This window comes from Epithele typhae, assembly GCF_022376455.1.
Source record: "Epithele typhae strain CBS 203.58 chromosome Unknown BXZ73scaffold_27, whole genome shotgun sequence".
NCBI lineage: Eukaryota > Fungi > Basidiomycota > Agaricomycetes > Polyporales > Epitheliaceae > Epithele > Epithele typhae.
Genome location: NW_025954218.1, coordinates 113,054 through 133,474, shown reverse-complemented (window position 1 = coordinate 133,474; position 20,421 = coordinate 113,054). Strand labels below are relative to the sequence as shown.

Here is a 20,421-nt window from a genome sequence, read left to right as displayed (position 1 = left end):
CACGCCTCCTCACTCAGCGCTTACATATTTCATCCACCCGTCGCTGCCACTCGTATTGCCATGGACGTCGACAATCTCCCTCTATCTGAACTAAGAGCCGCCGTCACCTTCCTCTCTGCCGTCCTCCACTACTCCCGTCCGGATACGACCAAGTCTAGGAACCCGCAAGATAAGGCGAAAGCGAACATAAGGCAAGCCGTTTCCACTCTCTTGACGACTGGCGGCGAGTCGGACCAAAAGGGCAGCAAGGTCTTCGCTGTTATAGGCTCCTTGAAGCGCGATTCGATCACTGCAATCCTCACTTCACGCAACCTGTCACCGTGGCGTAGAACACCAAATGAGCCTCGTATTCCAACTTCAGAGACCTTTGAGTCGGATGCCACCAAGGGGTCTGAAGTTCTACAAAACGTCTTGCAAGGAGAGCGAAAGTACGTGATCTTGTTGTCCTCCAATCGATTGCGAAACGCTGAGACCCGTTATTAGGGACGCCGACAATTTCAAAGGGCACATCCAAGACGTCGTCAACATGATCCACTACTTCATGAAGGACAAGACCGATTTCTCTCATATGGCTGCCTCTGAACTTGCCGATGGTGCCAATGCGATATCCCTATTCCTCTTCATCGTCTATCGCTGCCGCTACAAGCTGCTTTCACGTATCCAGAACGGACGCAGCATATGGAAACTTGACGATGACATGCATCCAACGACCTACATCCACGCCCAGCTCAAAAAGGCGACAATAAGTTCCATCTCGATTCCTGAAGACACATATGTCTCTCTGCCCGGCAAGCTACGGTCGGCCCTCGAAGCCGTGAACATTTCCAGGGATCTCTCTCATCCTGCGAAAAACCCGGACCACGACTCGTACCCGGTCACGGCAGAGAACGCGGCGACATGGGCGCAAGTGTTCGAAGATTGCCTCAACACTATGGAGACGCGCCTCGAAGCCTTAGTGAATGGCGAGAAGAAGAAGAAGGAAGGTGGGGCGGAGGCACGTGATACCATCGCCCTGTATGGTTCGATGAAACGGTTGAAGTCCCTCCTCGATAGCAACGTCCTCCATTTTCTCCTCACCCCGAACATCAAGGAGAAGCTGGACAAGGCGCGCAAACCGAGTTTCTCTCAAGTGGAAAGTAGGTATCCGTTCCAAAGTTGACGTCGCACAATCGCCTTCATCCCATGTAGAACTCGTCAGAAGGACAGTCCAAGGCACCGGGGAAGATGACGCTCGTTCCGAGTCCGATACAGGTGCGTATCTGTGACTCATTGGTAGTGTGACACATTGCTTATTATACACCTCAGATAAGGACATCCCGGGTTCGACGGCAGATGTTGACACTGACAAGGATGACGAGGAGGGTACGTGTCGCGCATGATTCGCGTTTACACGGACTCCGGCTCACTGTCAACTTATTCAGCCGCGGAGGCGCTTCCTGACGATGACGAGCCGGTCGGAGACCACCTTACCCGATACCTAAAGACTCTCACCATGGCCCTCGATATCACGTCCATCATCCTCTACCTACCGAAGATATCCCCTGCTCCCCCCTTGACCGCCATCTATGTCGACGACGGACCGCTCGAACGGTTTAATGTGTGGCCTTACCTAGGCATGGTCCGCGAGGAGATCCAGAAGATCTTGGCGGAGGATGTCAACGTTTCCGCGGATGACCTTAACAAGACGTTGAACGATGCGGCTTCGCAAGTCAACAAATCAAGCGTGCATGCGGAGGCTACGCTCATGGCGCGCGTGTTGTCTGCGTTTACGAAGGGCTCACCCCCCGAAGAACAGGCGTCGTTGGCGAAGGTGTCTCATGCAAGGTGTGCTCTGGCGCTGTCGGCGGAGCTCACCGCTCACTTTCTGTGGTATACAGGACAAAACCATCGCTATCGGCGTTAGCAAAAAGTGCTGCTACTGCTGCCATCTCCTTGCTCGGCTTGTCACGGAACGACTGGGTGGAGTGCAGCTCATTCTCCCAGGCACTCACTCCATCGTTGTTCCTTGGCACCCTCCGGATGGACTTCCTATCGACATACTGAAGAGGATGACGGAGAAACTGTTTCAGGCGGTGAGGGAACGGTTGACAGATGCCACGGTTGTTCCCAGTTTGACGCAGACGACGCCGCTGCACTCCAGTGCCGATCTTCCTGAAGAGGACGAATTATTGGAGATTCTTCTCGCAGCCCGGAACATGTAAGCCCCGAATACGAAATGCCTCTGCAGATATCAGAAGGTTCGACTTGCATGTACTAGTCGTAGTTGAGCAGCATTCGACGTTGTCTCGTCTTCCGTTCACGTTGAGTGACGACTCACGAGCCACAGGGCGCGCATATACCGATCAGCTGTGCCTCTGTCTCACCCACACCCGGACTGGCCGCGCATCGGTCTACGGGATCAAACAAGTGGGATCGAAACCATGCTTGCTGCAGTACGAAACATGCTTGAGGCTCCTACGCGCCGAGCGGAGTCCGTTCGGGCTGAGAGAAGGCGATTGAGAACTTGTGCGTTTGGATGACCTTCGGGAGGTGGGGATGACCTCCTCGTCTCCCTTTGCCAGTACAGACGCGTGCGGCACGGCGGAGGGGAGAAAACGGCCGCGGCCGCGGCAGAGGGCGCAGAAGGAGGTGCACTGAAGATGGGTGGTGGGGTATATATACCCTGGCATTGGCGCTGGCAGCGTAGCGCCAACCTGCGCTCCATGGAGCGCTGCGCCTTGCGCGGCTGCAAGCTCTCCGCCAGACCACCATGGCCGCCTACTTCTTTGCTTCGCCCGTGGACGTCGACATCAAGCTCGAGGGCGAGGATGACCGGAAAAAGATCGAGATCAAGGCAGAGAAGGAGAAGATGATCTCTTGCCCCGTTTACTACGACGGCGAGTCCGTCTCGGGCGAGGTGCGCGACTTGCCCGTTCCTCTCCCCGTCCCGTCCCCCGTCCCCCTCCGCCACGCCTCATGACGCGCTGACGGTCGGGTTTACTCGCCTTTGCGCCCGGCTAGGTATCAGTGCGCGTGCGAGACGGGAAGAAGCTCGCGCATGAGGGCATCAAGGTCGAGTTCATCGGCAGTATTGGTGCGCCGTTTTGTCACCGCTCGCCTCTGCGCCATTGTCTGACCATGAGTGCCGCAGAGCTCTTCTATGACCGGGGCCACCATCATGAGTTCTTGTCGCTATCACAAGAGTTAGCGGCCCCGGGGGAGATGCGGCAAGCGCAGACGTTCGAGTTCCTCTTCAAGAACGTGGAGAAACAGTTCGAGAGCTACCAGGGCATCAACGTTAAGCTTAGGTGCGTCCAGCCCGTTTATCTGTCTTCATTCTCACAGCGAAGTCCTTCTACGTGCTAGGTACTTCATCAAGGTGTCGATTGCGCGAAGAATAGCGGACGTGACGAAGGAGAAGGACCTCTGGGTACACTCGTACCGTATGCCGCCAGACAGTAACAACTCAATCAAGATGGAGGTCGGCATTGAGGACTGTCTGCACATAGAGTTCGAGTACAACAAGTCCAAGTGCGTATCCCCTTTCACGTTGGCTGTATGCGGTCTGGTGACACCATTCTCGCCATTCAGATACCACTTGAAGGACGTCATCGTCGGCAAGATCTACTTCCTCCTGGTACGCATCAAGATCAAGCATATGGAGCTTTCTATCATTAGGAGGGAGACTACGGGGTCACCACCGAATCAGTACAACGAGAGCGAGACCATTACCAAGTTCGAGATTATGGACGGTGCGCCTATTCGAGGTATGTTCTACTCTACTTCTCTTGCATCTCCCCCACCTCCAAAGCTACCTCACACGCCCTGTATCACGATGATGTTCGTCGGGTTGGTGCTCAACCTGATCACCAGGCGAGACCATCCCTATCCGCCTGTTCCTTGGTGGCTTCGACCTCACACCAACGTTCCGCGACGTGAACAAGAAGTTCAGTACACGATATTACCTCAACCTCGTCCTCATCGACGAGGAGAACCGGCGGTACTTCAAGCAGCAGGTTCATACGTCGTGCTTCTCATACGCTTGTCATTATTGACCAGGGTTGCTTTGAACCACTCAGGAGATTACGATTTTCCGGATACCGGAAGTAAGTCTCATTCCCCTTGTCTGGTGCGAGCTAGAACTCACCAACACCTTTGCAGAACTGATGTACTATATACATTATTGCATGCAATCGAGGTTGCTTCAGAGGACGGGGATAGTGATACACAGCGGTGAGCACCGTCTGCATTAATATGAAGTACATTTCCTGCGCACACCCCCGACCTCACATTATCCACCGGATGACCTTGTGCACTTCTTGCCGTTGCCTCACCATCTTCACGACCTCTTGTCCCCACACCTCTGCCGGGTCCTTTGTATCCAGAGCCACTCGGCAAGACAGAGCCCCGGATGGACATGCTCAGTGAGACGAGGGTGGCGGGGTCCCGCCGGCCGCTGGGGAATAGGATGCGGGGGCAGGATGGATGAATGTCTTTGAGTCTCGCGGTTAGGATCAACATGAGCTCCAGAATGGTAGATCGCTCACCGTGTTCGAATGTCCGAGTGGTATCTGAGTGCGCCCGCCGTACGCTAATGTGCTGCGTACGAGCTCATCACCAGCGAGTGCACGCAGGGCACCCTCGGATGCCCGTGCCCTTGTCGGACGATGTCGGACGCAGCGTGCGGGAGGGGGAATGGGAATGGGGACTTGCGCGCGCATGGATGAGGTTGGCGATCGAGGAGGGCTGGGTTCAGCCGGTGACTCATACGATGTCGCTGCCCGTCCCGTCTCGATCTGCTCTTCTCGACCCCTTAGACAGCCATGCCCTCCGAACGCAAACAATCATCGATACCGTCGCTGAGGGCTCATGTCTTGCTGCTCTCAGCTGTGCTTCAGTCCTCCCGTCCCACCGGTGTCTGGTTTCACGGCCAGTGGGACGAACGACACAAGGTCGACATGTCGCATAGTCTCTCTTGGCTCCTCGCCCCGGGAGACGAGGCCGATCCTAAGGGGAACAAGGCCGTCGCTGTCATTGGCAACATGGATGGCGGCGGCATCACTGCACTCTTATCTTCTGGCACAACTCCACCTCAATCGACTACTGCGTCTAATAGTCCTTCTGATGCTGGTTCAACTTTCAATCTCTTACCGCCGAACCCCTCCAATGGCAGGCATCTTCTGGGCTTGGGCTCATAGCCAGACTCCCGTAATTATTACTCTTCTTTCCACGTAGACAGTCGATGCTCACCTGCATGGTCAGAGCCAATCACGAGTCCGAGAAGCACCTACAAGACGTCGTGGACATAATCCAGTACTTCTTGACTCGCCCGGAGGGATTCGATCTAGCAGTAGACCTCGCATCCCTCTTCGCCTTCGTCACCTACCGCTGTCGCTCCAAACTCATTGCTTGCATCGACCACGGCAAAGACATCTGGAAGTTCGATACTCCACAGCATCCCGCGCCTACATCCGCAACGAGGTGGAGAAGGATCCACCGTACATCCCCGTGGGACGTTCATCTCCATCCCAAGTATCTACGGCATGTCGTCACAAAGGTGGGGATAGAGGACATCAAATCCCCGTCACCCTCAGCGACAGACGCCGTTCACGACTCCTACGCACTCACCCGCGACAATGCCGTACTATGGGCAGAGCTACTCAAGGCCACCGTCGACGGCATCAAGATTGTCTGAACGCCACGAAGACGCTCCGGGACACGAACGATACGACGCAAATCAGGCCCACTTACGACGGGCTGGAAGAGAACATGAGGCTACTGAAGTGTCTCACAAAGAGCGACCTCCTCAATCACCTCATCACTACAAATATCAAGTACGACCTGGACACAGCGAGGACGGCAGGCACGTTTGCGGGCTGCTGTAAGCTGGAAAGTGAGTGTTTATCGTTGAACCGACACCATGCAATTGTCCTCATCAGATATGGACAGATGTCATTCGCGACGGCATCGAAGAGGGTGGTGTCTCTGTCTCGCACGTGGACATCGACGCGGACTTCGTGGAGTATGGTCCGTGTCGTGTGTCTTCTTTGTGTGGGCTGTGCTGACTGTCGAGTTTGAACCAGCTGCGGATGCGTTCCCCAGGGGAGGCGAAAGCGTGAAGGATCACCTCGTTCGAAACCTGGAGACTCTCCTCTTCCCCCTTGACATCCGGCAGATCATGTACCGCTTCTCAAAAGCCCCTCCGTCCACGACGCTGAACGCGATCCACGTGAACGACAGCCCTCTCAGTCTAGTGGACATCTCCTGTGCCGACGATGTGCTGGAAGAGCTCCGAGCAGCGTTGAAGGCGGAGAGAGTCAGCGTCCCCCCAGACTCACTCCGAAAGGTGCTAGGAGCTGCGGTTGGCGCAGCACAGCGGGCGTCCCTGCACGCGGAAGCTGCCCTCATGGCGCATGCGCTCTCCGCGCACGAGCACACCGGGACGGCGTTGGCGGGGCCGGAGGACATCGTGGACCGGGTGAAGGGCCTTCTCGAGGTAAGATCTCGTGCAGCCAGCGGTGACGCCGCTGACTTCACGCCGTTGTTATGTATACAGGATGACAGAATCGCGATCGGCGTCAGCAAGAGGTGCTGCTTCTGCTGCAACCTCCTCGCGGAGCTCATCAACAAACGGCCATCTGGTCGACTGAAGTTCGTCCTCCCAGCGACCCATTGGACTGTGTTTGCTGGTATCCTCCGGAGGGTCTTCCCATTGAGATCCTGGTGGCCTGAAAGACCGATTGTTGGCCGCGGTGAGGGATAGGGTGATAGTCGCCCAAAGGGAGGCTGACTCGCGACGGACGAGCCCGTCGGACTCGGACTCCGAACCGTTGCCAGACGTGGATCCCATCGCACTAGATGAGATGATAGATGCGGAGATGGAAGCATACCGTTCTGAGAGAAAAAGAGCCTAGTATCCGTTGAGGAATGTGTTTGTAGGATGTTGGGGTACCTCTCGCATGTACGAGTAGTTGGCAATGATCAAGGACGAGACTCGAAGCTGAGGCTGAGAAGATAGGCATGCATCAAGAACGGCATCTTTGTATGATATGCACCGTCCCCGACCGCCCATTCGCCCACCCTGCGCGAGGTGCACCCCGGCGTCGCTTCTCCGCCACGCCATCCGCCTCCCACAGCCCCTGGAACGCCCGCTCCCGCTCCCGCACCTGCTGCGCCGCCGCAGTAGCGTGTGCCTAGAAGTTGCTGCCCCCGATTGAGCCTGCTTGTAGTTTGACATCCTGCTTGTTGGGCGCCTCGTGCAGCAACCAATACCGTGTTTCAAAGTTTCCTTCAACCCGACGTCGGTGACTCGCTCCAGATGGGGCACGAGGGTCGCTTTGTCGACGTGTAGGGGCCGTGAGTCATTGTCGTCTGCGTTGTAGTGCGTGATGAAGTCGTCGTCGGTGAAACGGTACTGTCGACGCGAAAATGTCGAAGTTCAGCCCAGAGATCGCCGAAAGCGAGCCTGTGCAAGTGGTCAGTGAGCGGTCGCGTACTGTCACACAAGTCGCGGAAAAACTCACCGAGCACGGGCGATATCCGTACGCGGGAGTTGTCGAACGCGCAGAGCTCCGTGACGTCCCCTTCTCGAACTCCTTCCCCAGCAGCTTCACATCGCTCGGGTCTCGGTCGAGTACACGACCAGGATGCCCCTCGAGGCCACGCTGAGCTGCATGCGCCTCTAGAGCTGATACACGAGAAAACGGGGATGTCTGTTGGGATGTTGCCGATCACGTCTGCGGGGCGCGCGTTGGGAGCGGGGAGGAGGACAGACACACCGAGTGCCTCAACCTCGACAACGCGCGAGATCCCACCTCGGCGGGTTGAAGTTGACAATGGCATGCCACGGCGCGCCGATCCGCCCTCCGAGGTCTCGCGCGTTCGCGGCGAGACTCCGCATGCGACTATACGCATTTTGATCTCAGTCTGAACGGAGACGTAACACGTCCGGGATAAACGATTGAAGAAAGGGCGAGGTGGATGACATACCGTGCATGCAATCATCTCCGTCCTTCTCGAGCAGACGCATGACCGCGTTTGTCTCGCCAGTCAGACTGACGATCTCTGTCCCAGCTTGCGGGATCTCGGCGGTCGCGCCTTGTCGTACATGCCCGTCTTGGTTCTTGGCCTGTGCTGCACGTAGGGCCCCACCGATATTCTGCGCAATATAAGAGTGGGGCGATGCTTTGAACGAGGGCCTCTGGAGGGGAAGATGGAAGAGAGTGAGAAAGGATATCGAGTTTTGCGCCACTGAAGTTGAGCGCTTGAGAGCGAAGGGCCCACTTGGGCTCGAGGTCTCACTGTGCTCCATTCACTCGCCCCTCTCGGTTTCTCACTTCGGACATCCATGCCCTCTGAACAACTTTCTCTCAGGGCTCATGTATTGCTGCTCTCATCTGTGTTCCACTTCGCCCGCGGCCACCGGTTTCAGGCACCGCAACGAGGCGGACGAACAGGCCTGGCTTGACATATGGCACAGTCTCTCCTTCCTCTTAACTCCAGGGAGCAAGAGCGATCCCGCAGCAAGCAATGTCGTCGCTCTCACTGGCTCCATGGATGGCGACAGGATCACTGCTCTGCTATCCTCCCACAACGTCTGCCCATCTGAACGTACGGAGGCTTCAGCCGTACCCAGCCTAAGGTCGACGAAACTTTCAAGCTCTTTCAGCCGGATGCTTCCACCGGCAAGGAGGTTCTAGAGGGTGGCCTCATATCCAATCTGCCGTGCGTCATGATTTTTTTCCACTTAGACAGTCAACTCAGTTGCGTTATTGCTAGTGAAGAACGCGAGTTCGAGGGGCACCTACAAGACGTCGTGGACATAACCCAGTACTTTTTGACTTCCCCGGAAGGCTTCGATGCGGACATAGCTCTCATGTCCTTCTTTGCCTTCGTCACCTACCGCTGCCGCTACAAACTCATTTCTCGCATCACTAACAACATCTGGGTGTTCCCGGGCCGTTCACAGCATCCTACAGCCTACATCCATGAGAAATTGAAGGACGCTCCACCGGCCATCCCTTCTGGAATATCCATATCCATTCCAGGTGATCTACGGCATGTCCTCGCAGAGCACAGATCGACGGACTTCCGTCTCCTTCGGCGACAGATTCTGCTCATGACTCTTACCCTGTCACTGGCAACAATGCCGTAGCATGGGCAGAGCTACTCCAGGTCACCGTCGACAGTGTGAAGAAACTTCTCGAGCGCATGAACATGCCCCAAGCAACTTCGGCGGGGGAGGAGATTGTTGCCGCGCACCAAGATCTGCACGACAACATGAGGCTCTTGAAGCATCTCATTCAGTGCGACCTCGTAGGCTATCTCATCACTGATGACGTTAGGCGCGAGCCGGGCGAAGCGAGGAAGGCAAGTGAGTTGTGGAGCTGTTCCAAGCTGGAGAGTGAGCATTTACTATTGCATCAACGCCGCACAGTCCTCATCCAATGTCGTCAGATGTCATCCGGGACCGCGGCAAAGACAGCAAGAGGACAGTTCCCACTGGTGGCGTATCCGGTCAAGGTGTGCCATCCGTCTGCGCGACACGCATTCACGACCGCTGAGGCCACGATGTCTCTGCCCCACACGCGGACGCCGGCGTGGCCGCGCTAGAGCATGGTCTGTGTAGGCGATGTGGCCTAACCTAACTGACTCTTGAACGTCGACGTCTGATTCGGCGGCAGATGCATTACCTGGCGAAGGCGTGAAGGAACACCTCGTTCGAAATCTGGAGGCCGTCGTCTTCCCCCTGGACATCCAGAAGATTATGAAACGCTTCTCGAAAGCCCCCGCCTCCACAAAGTTGATGGCGATTCACGTGGACGACGGCCCTCTCGATCCACTCGACGTCTCCTCCTGCCTCACCGATGTGCTGGAGGAGCTTCAGACAGTTTTGAAGGACGCCGACGTCGACGTCCCACTCGACTCGCTCCAAAAGGTGTTAGACGAGGCAACCTGGAGAGCACGACACGCATCCCCGCACGCAGAAACTGTGCTCATGGCGCATGCGCTGTCTGTCCACGAGAACACCGAATCGGTGTTGGCGTCGGCATCGGTCTTGGACCCGGTGAAGGACGTTCTCAAGGTGCGCCCTCGGGCACTCCAACCCTTCCCGCCGCTCACCTGAGGCTGCAACTAGAACGACACCATCCCGATCGGCGTCAGCGAGAACTGCTGCTTCTGCTGCGACCTCCTCGCGCAGCTCATCGCCGAACGGCAAACCAGTGGCGTGAGGTTCATACTCCCGAGCACCCATTCCACCGTCTTTTCCTGGTACCCACCGGAGGGCCTTCCTGTCGAGATTTTGCGGGCGATGAAAGACAGGTTATTGGCGGCGGTGAGGGACACGTTGGTCGCCGCGAAAGAATCCGTCGAGAAGGCTGGTTCGCTACGAACAAGCCCGTCGCACTCCGACTCCGAATCTTCGGTAGACTATCCGTCGTCTGAACGTAGAAAGAAGACGCTCGCGGCTGTGAAGGATGTCCAGAGGCGGCACCGTCAACCGGTCTGATAGGAAACAGTTTCTCGCATGTATTATAGTAGTAGATTCTCGGGCCATGCGAACGATGATAGACCGCCTGCAATTGCGTATCTGCTGGAATTAGTGCTTAACATGATTTCGGTTGGCCAACGTTCAAGATGCGTGACGTGGTCGAAACAGACTACGCGTGAGTGCCCCAGAGCAGACTTATGGCTCGGAATCTCAAACTACAGGATGCGTAAACATCTGAATTTCTATGGAGAATACAAGTCCGGTACAGTACGTACAGACGAACTCCGATGAGACAAAGGACAGTAGTGATGCATAACTTTGCGGGGGTATGTACTATGTATGTACTAGTGTGCGAACATGGCACGACAGAGGAGCCGGACCAACAGGACAACGAAAGGAAGGCAGTGGAGAGTAGCGGACATCAGAACGACATCGGAAGACAGTCCTCATGCAACCACAGGCGACGACCGACCCCTCACTCGTCCCCGCGCCGTGCGAGGAACACCCCCGCATCGCTCTTCCGCCGCGGCATCCCCGACCCGCGCAGCCCCGCGCTCGGGAAGCCTGTCACGGGCGTGTAGGCCTCCGCTGGCTGCCCCGTCGCCGCAGAAGGGGCCGCGAGCTCGGCCCCGACACCGCGCAGCTTCCGCGACGCGAAATCTCCCGGGAAGCCCTCGAACGCCACCGAGAGCCCCGTGCCCGGCGCAGGGGAGACAAGCACGCGGTCGCGCGCGGCCGTGGGCGGGGAGACGATCATCGTCGACGAGAGCGGGCCCTCAGCGTCGATGTCCATGCCGGGGTCGACGACGAGCTCCGCGGGGCGGCTCTTGCGCCGCTTCTTGCGCTTCTTCTCGCCGCCGCCGACGGCGCCATCCAGCTCGGGGGCGGGGAACGAGTCTTCGGCGTACGGTGAGAGCGGGGAGTGCACGTACGGCTGCTGCGCGAGGTGCGGGTGCCCGGCGTAGCCCGCAGAGCCCCCGGTGCCGCGCGAGCCGCTGTCGGTGGACGAGGAGCGGGTGTCGGAGGTGGTGCGTGTGCCGCCGGAATGCGAGGAGCGGCCGGGCTTCGCGCCGCGCGGGGTCGCGGCGTAGGTCTCGCCGCCGAAGTCCGCGCCGTCGCCGTCGGGGTCGTCGTCGGCGAATGCGTCCGGGTCGAAGTGCTGCGTCGGCTGGCCGTGCGCGAACGGCCCGAAGCCGTCCGAGTGGGACTGCGAGGACGTGACGGAGCCGGTGCCCGTGCCCGTGCCGGAGCCGACGCTGGGCGAGAACGGGGAGAACGGGGCGCTACCCTGTGAGACGGGTGTGCGTGAGCCCAGGCACACATCGGACGCTGGGGAGATGGGCATGATGAACGGCAGAGACGCACCTGGAAGCCCTCGAACTCCTGCGCCCCAGCAGCCTGCGCGTCCAACGCGTGCGCGACCGCGAGCCGCTTCAGCTCCTTCCGCTCCCGTCGCCGTCGCCGCCGTTCTTGTTTCTCCCGCCGCTCCTCCTCCTCCCGCGCCAACGCCTCCGTGTTGCGCGCCGCGCCCATCGCCGCGATCGCCTGCGGGTCGAGCGGCGCCGCGTCCGAGTCGAGCGTGCTCGTCGACGTCGTCCTCGGCCGCACCTCGTCCTCTCCCTCTCCCTCCCCGAACCCCCCAGAAAATGACGCCCGGCCGCGACTCGTCCTCGGTCGCGGCGGCTCCTGCCCCTCCTCGTCCGACTCCGGGAGCTGGATCGCGGGCGCGCGGCCAAAGAGGTCGTAGCCGAAGACGCGGATGTGCTTCGGCACCCCCCTGCGCTTCTTCTTGCGCCGGCGGGCGCGGTCGCCCGGGTTGGTGTGCAGCGAGAGCTCGTCGGGGTCGACGAGGAGGCCCTCGAGCTCGTCCGGGCGCGCGCGGGGCGGGGGCACGGCGTGCGCGAACGGGCTCGCGAAGCCATGCGAGGGCTGCTGGTCTTCGGCGTCCGAGTCGGGCAGCTGGGGGCCGGAGTGCTTGAGGCAGGGGAGGCAGCTGGAGAACGCGGCGGTGAGCGAGTCCGACCACGAGAACTGGACGTCGGCCATCGTGGTGGTCGGGCTAGAGAATGGGATGGGGTGGATGGCGGCGATCCAGGGTGTTAGACGGGCAGAAAGTGGAGGAGAGGGAGTGGGAGGAGGAGCCAAGGAGGATGGGTGGTGGTGGTAGCTGAGACAGCTCAGAACGCTGGGATGAGCCTGGACGAGCGGCTTGGCCGCAATCACGGCTCCGGCAGACTCCCGGATCCCGCTCCCGGCCGCTTCCATCTTTCTCTACCGCCGTTGGGTACTCGTGAGCTCGAAAGTCGACCTTCGCTCCCATTCGAACAGGTCTATCATGTGTAGATGTGCTACCGGTTCTAGGAAGCGTAGCTATGCCAACCCATCCCTCGACGTCCAGGTGTCTACCCCTCCAGCGCCACCCAATCCGCCGTACACGGCCACAAAGCTCGAAACTCGCCAGAACTCCCTGTTGTCGAGACTGAGACAGTCATGGGCTGGGGCACCAAGTGGTCCAACACTCACGTCACAGACGCTAGACCAGACTCCACACCCCGGCGTCCAAATACGGGGAAGGACTGCGAACCGCGCGGTTTGCAAGTCTATATTCGCATCACCTCGTCTTGGAACCAAGCCTAGAATTCGAGAGGCGAGCGACCAGGCTTCAAGTGCACGAGAAGCACCCCTGCATGAAGGCCATGAGCAACACTTCCTGTGTGATCCATGATACATACAGCATTGTGCTAGGCGTCGATCCAAGATTTTGTCTTGAGAGCGACCCTCTCGGTTTAGAAACGCATTCTAATCGTCCCCTCCAGCGTCGACATTACGCACGCTTCCCGGAGTTGCCTGATGCTGCGCAAGAGTGACCGCCGTGTCAGCCTCCGGACCACCTCCACCAGCCATCCGCGCCGTCCGTGCTTGTGAGGCAGTCGAGCACTCACCTGCCTCAGCTTCGCGAGATGAATCTTGAGCGACTCAGCGTAGTTCTCGAACCCGAGGGTGACCATCGCGTAGAGGATGTCCTCGCCGCCGATCGTCTTGCGCTTCTCCATCTGGCACTTCTCCGCCGCCTCGGAGGTGATGAAGGAGATGAACTCGGACACGCACTCCTGCACGCACTCCTTCGCCTCCTTCGAGATCTTCGCCGTCCCCGGCACCGCGCCCTTCATGATCCGCGACACGTTGGCGATCTGCCGCGCGACGAGAGCCCGCCGCGGCGTGAGCGCGGCGCGCACGAGCACCGGAAGGGGCACGCACCGGGAGGAAGCGGTCTTGCTCGCGGTACTCGCCCACCTCTTGCTCGGTGATGGGCACCGGTTCGACGGTCTCGGGCACGGGCGCGGGCGCAACGACGCCGGAGCCGTCGTCTTGTGGTGCGATGGTCTGGGGAGCGATGACTTGCGGAGCGATCGCGGCAGGCTGGGAGAATTCGGTCGACATGGAGAAAAGCTGGACGGGTGCTAGAGAAGAGAATAGAGCTGAAGCAAAACGGTGAGGGGGAGGAAGAGGCCACGAACAAGGCAGTTGGACGAGCAGAGGACGCGCCTGGACGCGTTCCCTCGGTGCACGCAGTGAGATGACGTTATTTGACCGATACCAGCCCTTGGGTTGGCCCTCGCACGCGCCTTCAAAACCCTCAGTAACTCCCTTGTACTATTTCGTGCGCGTTGACAGATGCCACAACGTCCTCTCTTCCTCCGTCAATAATAACTACGTCGTCTATCCACCGCCTAAACCGACATCCTTGCGCGCGCCGCGTCCCAAATCCTGTTCCTCTCCCCAGTACTCTGCCTGCGACCGCGTCCGACAAGGGGACAGCCATCTGTCTGGAGCACGTTGACGATGTCGGGGTGGAGGAAACTTTGAAGCATCGTGTCGGCCACTGCAGCGGTGCGGGGATGGCACGGCGGACAGATGAGCGGTCGGTAAACAGCGTACTAGATAAGTATCAAGTACGTGAACTGTCTCCCGTACCCCTACCAACTCTCCGTTCTCAGTCTCGTCCTTGATCATTGCCTAAGAGCGAACTAGTCGTACATGCGAGAGGTACCCCCAACATCCTACAAACACATTCCTTAACGCATACTAGACTAGGTTGTGCCGACGATTAAACTCTGCCCGCCTCGCAGCCATCCTATCGAATGTGGCGGGATCTTCCTCTGGCAAATCGGAGTCGGAGTGCTCCGGGCTCGTCCGTCGCGAGCCAGCCTCCTCGACCAATCTTTTGGCGGCTGCCAACCTATCCCTCACCGCCCCAACAATCGGCTTTCATGGCCTGCAGATCTCGACAGGAAGGCCCTCCGGAGGGTACCAGGCAAATACAGTCGAATGAGTCGCTGGGAGGATGAGCTTCGCTGGACCGGGCAACCGATTGGTGATGAGCCTCGCGAGGAGGTTGCAGCAAAAGCAGCACCTCTTGCTGACGCCGATCGCGATTCTGTCATCCTGTACAACAACACGAAGTCAGCGACGAGCGTCGCAGACCGCGCGAAATCTTACCTCGAGGATGCTCTTCACCCAGTCATAGACGCCCTCAGGCGCAGATGCCATGTCCATGTCGGTGTGCTCGCGCGCGGACAGCACACGCGCCATCAGCGCAGTTTCTGCATGCAGAGACGCCTTTTGCGCAGTGTCGACCGCGGCGTCGAGCACCTTCTGGAGCGAGTCCGGTGAGACCTCGACTTTCACCCGCTTCAACGCCGCCTGAAGCTCTTCTAGCACATCGCTGACGGAGGAGGAGACGTCCACTGGACTGACAGGGCCGTCGTCCACGTGGATCACGGTCAGCGTCGTGGAGGGAGGGGCTTTCGAGAAGCGGTACATGATCTGCTGGATGTCCAAGGGAAGAGGAGAGTCTCCAGGTTTCGAACAAGGTGGTCCTTCACGCTTTCGCCTTTGCAGGGGAACGCATCTGCAACTGATTCAAACGTCGACAGTCAGTGCGCCTATACACAGCAGGCACGCCACACAGACCATCTTCTACCGAGACCGCGTCTGTGTCCGGGTCTGGGACAGCGTTTCGAATAACATCTGGAAGATCGGATCTGACATGGACAATTGCATGGCGTCGGCTCAGCGGTAGAAACTCACTTTCCAGCCACAGTAGCTCGTGGACATGCCTGCCTTCCTCGCTCTGTCCAGGCCGTCCTCGATTTCCCGATTGATGAGGTGACCGAGAAGTTCGCTCTTGGTGAGACATTTCAAAAGCCTCATGTCATGTCGCAGCTTCTCGTAAGTGGGCACAATTTCTTCCAATTCCCTTCCGAAAGCGTCTCCAAGGTGAGAATACCTTCTTTGATGCCGTCGACGGTGACCTTGAGTAGCTCTGCCCATAGTACGGCGTTATCGTGCGTGAGTGGATAGGAGTCACCGTGGTGACCAGCTGAGTCTGTCGCTGAGGGTGACGGAAATTCGACATCATCCACCGCCACCTTTGTGAGGACATGCGTAGATCGCTTGGGATGGAGATGAACTTCCACGGGGAATGTCGGTGGACCCTTTTCCACCTCCTTACGGATGTAGACAGTGGGATGCTGTGGAGCCTCGAATTTCCAGATGTTTTTGCCGTGGTCGATGTGAGCAATAATTTTGGAGCGGCAGCGGTGGGTGATGAAGGAGAAGAGGGATATGAGCTCGACTTCTACATCGAATCCCTCCGGGCGAGTCAAGAAGTACTGGGTTATGTCCACGACGTCTTGTAGGTCCTTCTGGGACTCGCGATTGGCTCTGACCATGCAGGTGAGCATCGACTGTCTACGCGGAAATAAGAGTATGAAGTACGGTAGTCTGGCCATGAGCCCAAGTTCCAGAAGCCTACCGCCATGGCGGAGTTCGGCGATAAGAAGTTGAAAGTTGAACGAGCATCAGGCGCAGCAGGCGGGGTTGGAATGGCACCAGCCGATAAAACCGCAGTGATACCGTCACCATCCACGCTGCTAATGACAGCGACGGCCTTGTTCGCGTTAGGATCGTCCTTGTCTCCGGGAGCCAAGAGCAAAGAGAGACTGCGCGACATGTCGATCCTGCGCAGTTCGTCCGTTTGGTTCCGTGACCAGGCACTGGTGGGACGAGAGAACTGAAGCACAGCGGAGAGCAGCAAGACATGAGCCCTCAGAGAATTTATCGATGGTTGTTCACGTTCAGAGGGCATGGGTGTCTGAAGTGAGAGACGGGTGAAGGGGGGACGTCGACGCGGCCACGGAGGAGTGGCAGCGGTTGAGCATCTGGAGCGTCGACGCGTCTTGCAAGGAGCGCTGTGCCGCTCCCTCCCTCCGCGACAACTTGGTCGACGGCCTAAACGTTTGAACCTCTGCGCTCTTCGCGGCCACGCCCCAATCCACAGTTGGTCCGTTTCCTGCTAACGGTGAGTGCAAACATGAACCGTTTCGTTAATCACGTTCACTCCAGGAATACCGCACTCTCCTTGGGAACCGCATACATACATCCGTGCGGCGGGCCAACCCCAACCTTGATATCTCGAGCACTCTCCCACCCACTACACAGCGTACGCGGCTTATAACACACACAACCGAGACGTATCCGGACGCCCCACCCCCTCGGACACGCCCGCCATGTCGACGCCCTCCACCACCTCTCCCTCTCCCGAGCTCACCTCCGGCTCCCCGCCCTACCTCATCCGCACCGCCCTCCTCCCCCCACCGCGCTCGAAGCCCGTGCGCACCCGGTCAACCCCGCAAACCGCCGCGCGCAGCTCTCGCTCGGCGACACTGTCGGGCTCACGCGCACCGGCGTCCACCTCTGCCGGCTCCCCGCGGGCGCGACGAGCACGACGCTCCACTGGCACACCCACGACGACGAGTGGGTGTTTGTCCTCGACGCGGGCGGCCCGGCGCGGTGCTCCTCGTCTGGGACGAGCCCGACGGGTGGGAGGACAAGGGGAAGCGGGAGCGGGCGCAGGAGGGGGTCGTGCCGAGGGAGGAGCCCGTCCGGACGGGGGACTTTGTGGGCTTCAAGGCGGCGTGAGGCGGGCGCACGCACTGCGCGCGGGCGGGGAGGGCGAGGTGGTGTACCTGCTCGGGGGAGCAGGGAACCGCTGGATGTGACGCATTATCCGGCCGAGGGGAAGCGGGCGGTGATCGACCAGGCGGGCGGGCGCAGTTGGACGGTGGACGATGCGGACGTGAAGACTTCGGCGAGGCGGCCTCCGAGCGGACTAGGTGTGTAGGGTATCCGTTCTTAGCATATTAAGCAGATCTACAAGACTTGTCCTTGGACTCGGGCCTGCAGATCAGTGACTGTGAGGACGTGCACGACTGACACGTTCCAAGGGGTTACACCACTGGTACATGCGAGTCGAAACTAGGCGTGAACGTAAGACGAGACGCATGCTCAACTACTAAGACTAGTACACGCAAGTCGACACTTCTGATATCTGCGAAAATCGGTCCCAGGCCTGTCGCGCTCGGGACTTACATGCCCCTGGCTGCGAGTAGAACCTTCAATAATTCTTCAGTCGAAGGAAAATCGAGACAGGGGGGCGGTGGAGGAGTCTGCGTCGGGCTGGGAACGGCCGTGGCGTCCACCAATTTCCACCTCGTTGCGACAAACAACCTCTCCCTCATGCGCTTGAGGACGTCGATGGGAAGTCCTTCCGGAGGGTACCAAGGAAAAACGGTGGAGTGGGTTCCCGGCAGAACGAACCGCACTTCGTTGGATCCCCGTTCGGCGATGATTTGAGCGAGGAGATGGCAACAGAAACAGCACCTGTGGCTGACGCCAGCAGGAAAAGTTTCGCCCTGCGTATCACGACAAGTCAGTGGTCGTTTCCGTCGATAGCGCCGGGTCGTACCTGGAATATGTCTCTCATCAGGTGCAACACCTCCGTCGACGTCGACTGCTCGTCGAGGAGTGGGAGCGCCGCGCTATTGGGGTGCACGGATAACGCACGAGCCATGAGCGCGGACGCTGGGTGCACGGTTGCGACGCTGACTTTCGCAGCCGCATCGTCCAATGCCTTCTGCAGTTCGGTCGTGGCAACGTTGAGTTCCTTCCCGGTCAACACATCTTGTACTTCCTTCAGGATGTCGTCGACGAAAGGCCGTGCATTCAATGGCACTCGAGGTCCGTCGTCGATGAGGATAGCGGTCACGGGAGGTGCGGGGGATGGTGCTGGCAGTGCGAGCATGGTGGATACGATGTCGAGGGGTACGATGAGAGCCTCTAGGTATCGAACGAGATGGTCTTTGACATTCTCGCCATCTTCAGGAAACGCATCCACGGCTGCATATGTGAACAATCAGTTATTTGAAGCCGTCCCAGAGGAAAGCGCGTGTGACACATCCCTTCTTCATTCTGTGCGGGAGCCTCTTCGACTGAGCTCATGATGAGCAACATGTCGTGTGTACGGTGGCCCGGATATACCTACCTGCGCCGCCGGATTTGTGACGAGCTCCGGTCGCTTCCATGATGAGCGCTGGACAGAAAAATTAGGTTATGGAGACGTTGCGCGACATGGGTACGCACTTTCCACCTCTGAAAGCCTAGTTGTGGATCCCCGTTCACGCGCATCGTCCAACCGCTCCTTGATTTCGGAAGTGATTATGAACTTCAGCACATCACTCTTGAGGAGTGACTTCAATCGCATCATCAGACCATACAGGTTGTAAAACAACATGCGCCCTTCGAGTCCCTCCGTTACGCCTTCCACCACGACCTCGAGCCGTGACTGTATAGTGTCGACACAGTTTTTAAACAGCCCCGCCCATGTCGCCACGTTGTAAGTCGTGACCTGGTACGAGTCGTAGCCACTATCTCTCGTCGGGCGGGATGGATCCTTGCAGAGTCCCACTGCTTCGAGGGTCGAACACATACTGCGGGAAGCGAGACAAAAGACTCATAGGGGACCCAGACGCCATTTGGACCATTCTTCAACGTTTCGTGCATGTCGTGGATGAACGTCGTCGGAAGCGCTGCCTGGTCGCCGAAACTCCAGATTTGTCGGCCGGCCTTGAGGCGAGCAAGGAGTTTGCGGCGGCAGCGATATACGGCAAATTGGAAGAGATGTACGACCTTGAGTGCGACAGAAAGAGCGTTCTGGGCAAGCTCGTCCGAGGGCGTCATGCAGTACTGGATCACGTTTAGGACATCCTGGATGTGCCCTTCGAAAGTGTCGGCATCCCTGATAACAGGACTTAGCGTTCTACAGCCAGTGACATGCATGCAAAAATGACACGTACTTCCACTCTGCTCTCGCAGGGCTGCAAAGAATCTCAAACCCCTTGGCGGAATCCGACTTGAGTGTCGTGAAAGTCGGAGGCGCGTCGAGGTGAAGCGGCGAGGCGCCACTACTGGAAGTGATCAACACGGTGACGCCGTGAGGATACATGCAGCCTGTGACGGCTACGCTCTTTCCCGCTGCAGACGGCCCTCCGCCGGTGTTCAGGAGGAGGGCAAGGCATTGCCATATTTTAGACCTGACCTGCCCTTCTTTGGTGCCAGTCCTCAGGAGGTGGTACCCGAAGGTCGGGCGAGAGTTGGCGAAGACAGTGGAGAGAAAGGCGATGTAGGCCATCTCATCGAAATCAGAGGCGTCGTGCTGCATTCTGGGTGTTCGCTGGGATGGGTCACGAGCTGGCAAGGGAGTATAACAATCAGCAAACCGCGGTTATTCCAACATGAAGACGCCTACGTGTCAAACGCGATATGTATGCTGTAGATGCAGCCCTCTGGGTCATGTGCGAGAGGCCCGGTCCAAGCTGGGTTCATGACTCAAGTCGCTGGTTGGCAATCCGAAAGTTGTGACTGAGGGTGAGTCGGGATGCGAAGACACGTGCTGTCTCGGCAATGGCCGGGCTCGCTTTGAGGGACGACGCGCGCATCCTCACGCGCCGTTCCTCCAACGCGCACCTTCGCGCCCACCCTCCCTCCTCCCTCCCCTCTGGTCTCCGCCCCTGGACCTCCTTTCAGATATTTTTCACGACCTCTCTTCC

The 20,421-nt window shown here is 58.5% G+C and overlaps 8 protein-coding genes across 8 annotated transcripts; 4 read left to right on the top strand and 4 right to left on the bottom strand.

Moving 5' to 3' along the window:
* Positions 1 to 60: 60 nt before the first annotated feature.
* BXZ73DRAFT_101811 (uncharacterized protein) lies at positions 61 to 2,201 on the top strand (the record flags this gene model as incomplete). Its single annotated transcript, XM_048015019.1, has 6 exons — positions 61 to 428; positions 484 to 1,136; positions 1,189 to 1,251; positions 1,306 to 1,362; positions 1,422 to 1,810; positions 1,878 to 2,201. The coding sequence occupies 6 exons, from the start codon at positions 61 to 63 to the stop codon at positions 2,199 to 2,201; spliced, it is 1,854 nt and encodes a 617-aa protein (XP_047877413.1).
* A 548-nt stretch (positions 2,202 to 2,749) lies between these two features.
* On the top strand, positions 2,750 to 4,089 carry BXZ73DRAFT_90269 (vacuolar protein sorting-associated protein 26; the record flags this gene model as incomplete). Its single annotated transcript, XM_048025579.1, has 7 exons — positions 2,750 to 2,896; positions 3,001 to 3,073; positions 3,131 to 3,287; positions 3,346 to 3,510; positions 3,571 to 3,746; positions 3,853 to 3,995; positions 4,039 to 4,089. 7 exons carry the CDS (start codon positions 2,750 to 2,752, stop codon positions 4,087 to 4,089), a joined length of 912 nt encoding a protein of 303 aa, XP_047877412.1.
* A 1,659-nt stretch (positions 4,090 to 5,748) lies between these two features.
* Positions 5,749 to 10,489, top strand: BXZ73DRAFT_101809 (uncharacterized protein; the record flags this gene model as incomplete). Its single annotated transcript, XM_048015018.1, has 10 exons — positions 5,749 to 5,872; positions 5,929 to 6,006; positions 6,063 to 6,475; positions 6,536 to 6,630; positions 8,605 to 8,703; positions 8,758 to 9,026; positions 9,089 to 9,352; positions 9,436 to 9,501; positions 9,663 to 10,063; positions 10,118 to 10,489. The coding sequence occupies 10 exons, from the start codon at positions 5,749 to 5,751 to the stop codon at positions 10,487 to 10,489; spliced, it is 2,181 nt and encodes a 726-aa protein (XP_047877411.1).
* A 457-nt stretch (positions 10,490 to 10,946) lies between these two features.
* BXZ73DRAFT_47665 (uncharacterized protein) lies at positions 10,947 to 12,517 on the bottom strand (the record flags this gene model as incomplete). The annotated part of the gene is made up of 2 exons (XM_048019916.1): positions 10,947 to 11,759; positions 11,837 to 12,517. The coding sequence occupies 2 exons, from the start codon at positions 12,515 to 12,517 to the stop codon at positions 10,947 to 10,949; spliced, it is 1,494 nt and encodes a 497-aa protein (XP_047877410.1).
* A 753-nt stretch (positions 12,518 to 13,270) lies between these two features.
* BXZ73DRAFT_47578 (histone-fold-containing protein) lies at positions 13,271 to 13,912 on the bottom strand (the record flags this gene model as incomplete). The annotated part of the gene is made up of 3 exons (XM_048019901.1): positions 13,271 to 13,324; positions 13,414 to 13,662; positions 13,730 to 13,912. 3 exons carry the CDS (start codon positions 13,910 to 13,912, stop codon positions 13,271 to 13,273), a joined length of 486 nt encoding a protein of 161 aa, XP_047877409.1.
* Positions 13,913 to 14,740: 828 nt separating this feature from the next.
* BXZ73DRAFT_47672 (uncharacterized protein) lies at positions 14,741 to 14,935 on the bottom strand (the record flags this gene model as incomplete). The annotated part of the gene is made up of 1 exon (XM_048019917.1): positions 14,741 to 14,935. A coding segment is annotated over one exon (195 nt), but the record flags the coding sequence as incomplete, so codon positions are not given.
* Positions 14,936 to 17,043: 2,108 nt separating this feature from the next.
* BXZ73DRAFT_101806 (uncharacterized protein) lies at positions 17,044 to 17,455 on the top strand (the record flags this gene model as incomplete). The annotated part of the gene is made up of 3 exons (XM_048015017.1): positions 17,044 to 17,145; positions 17,184 to 17,294; positions 17,348 to 17,455. The coding sequence occupies 3 exons, from the start codon at positions 17,044 to 17,046 to the stop codon at positions 17,453 to 17,455; spliced, it is 321 nt and encodes a 106-aa protein (XP_047877407.1).
* Positions 17,456 to 18,245: 790 nt separating this feature from the next.
* BXZ73DRAFT_101805 (uncharacterized protein) lies at positions 18,246 to 20,033 on the bottom strand (the record flags this gene model as incomplete). Its single annotated transcript, XM_048015016.1, has 6 exons — positions 18,246 to 18,712; positions 18,769 to 18,804; positions 18,858 to 18,905; positions 18,956 to 19,157; positions 19,304 to 19,610; positions 19,669 to 20,033. 6 exons carry the CDS (start codon positions 20,031 to 20,033, stop codon positions 18,246 to 18,248), a joined length of 1,425 nt encoding a protein of 474 aa, XP_047877406.1.
* Positions 20,034 to 20,421: the final 388 nt, after the last annotated feature.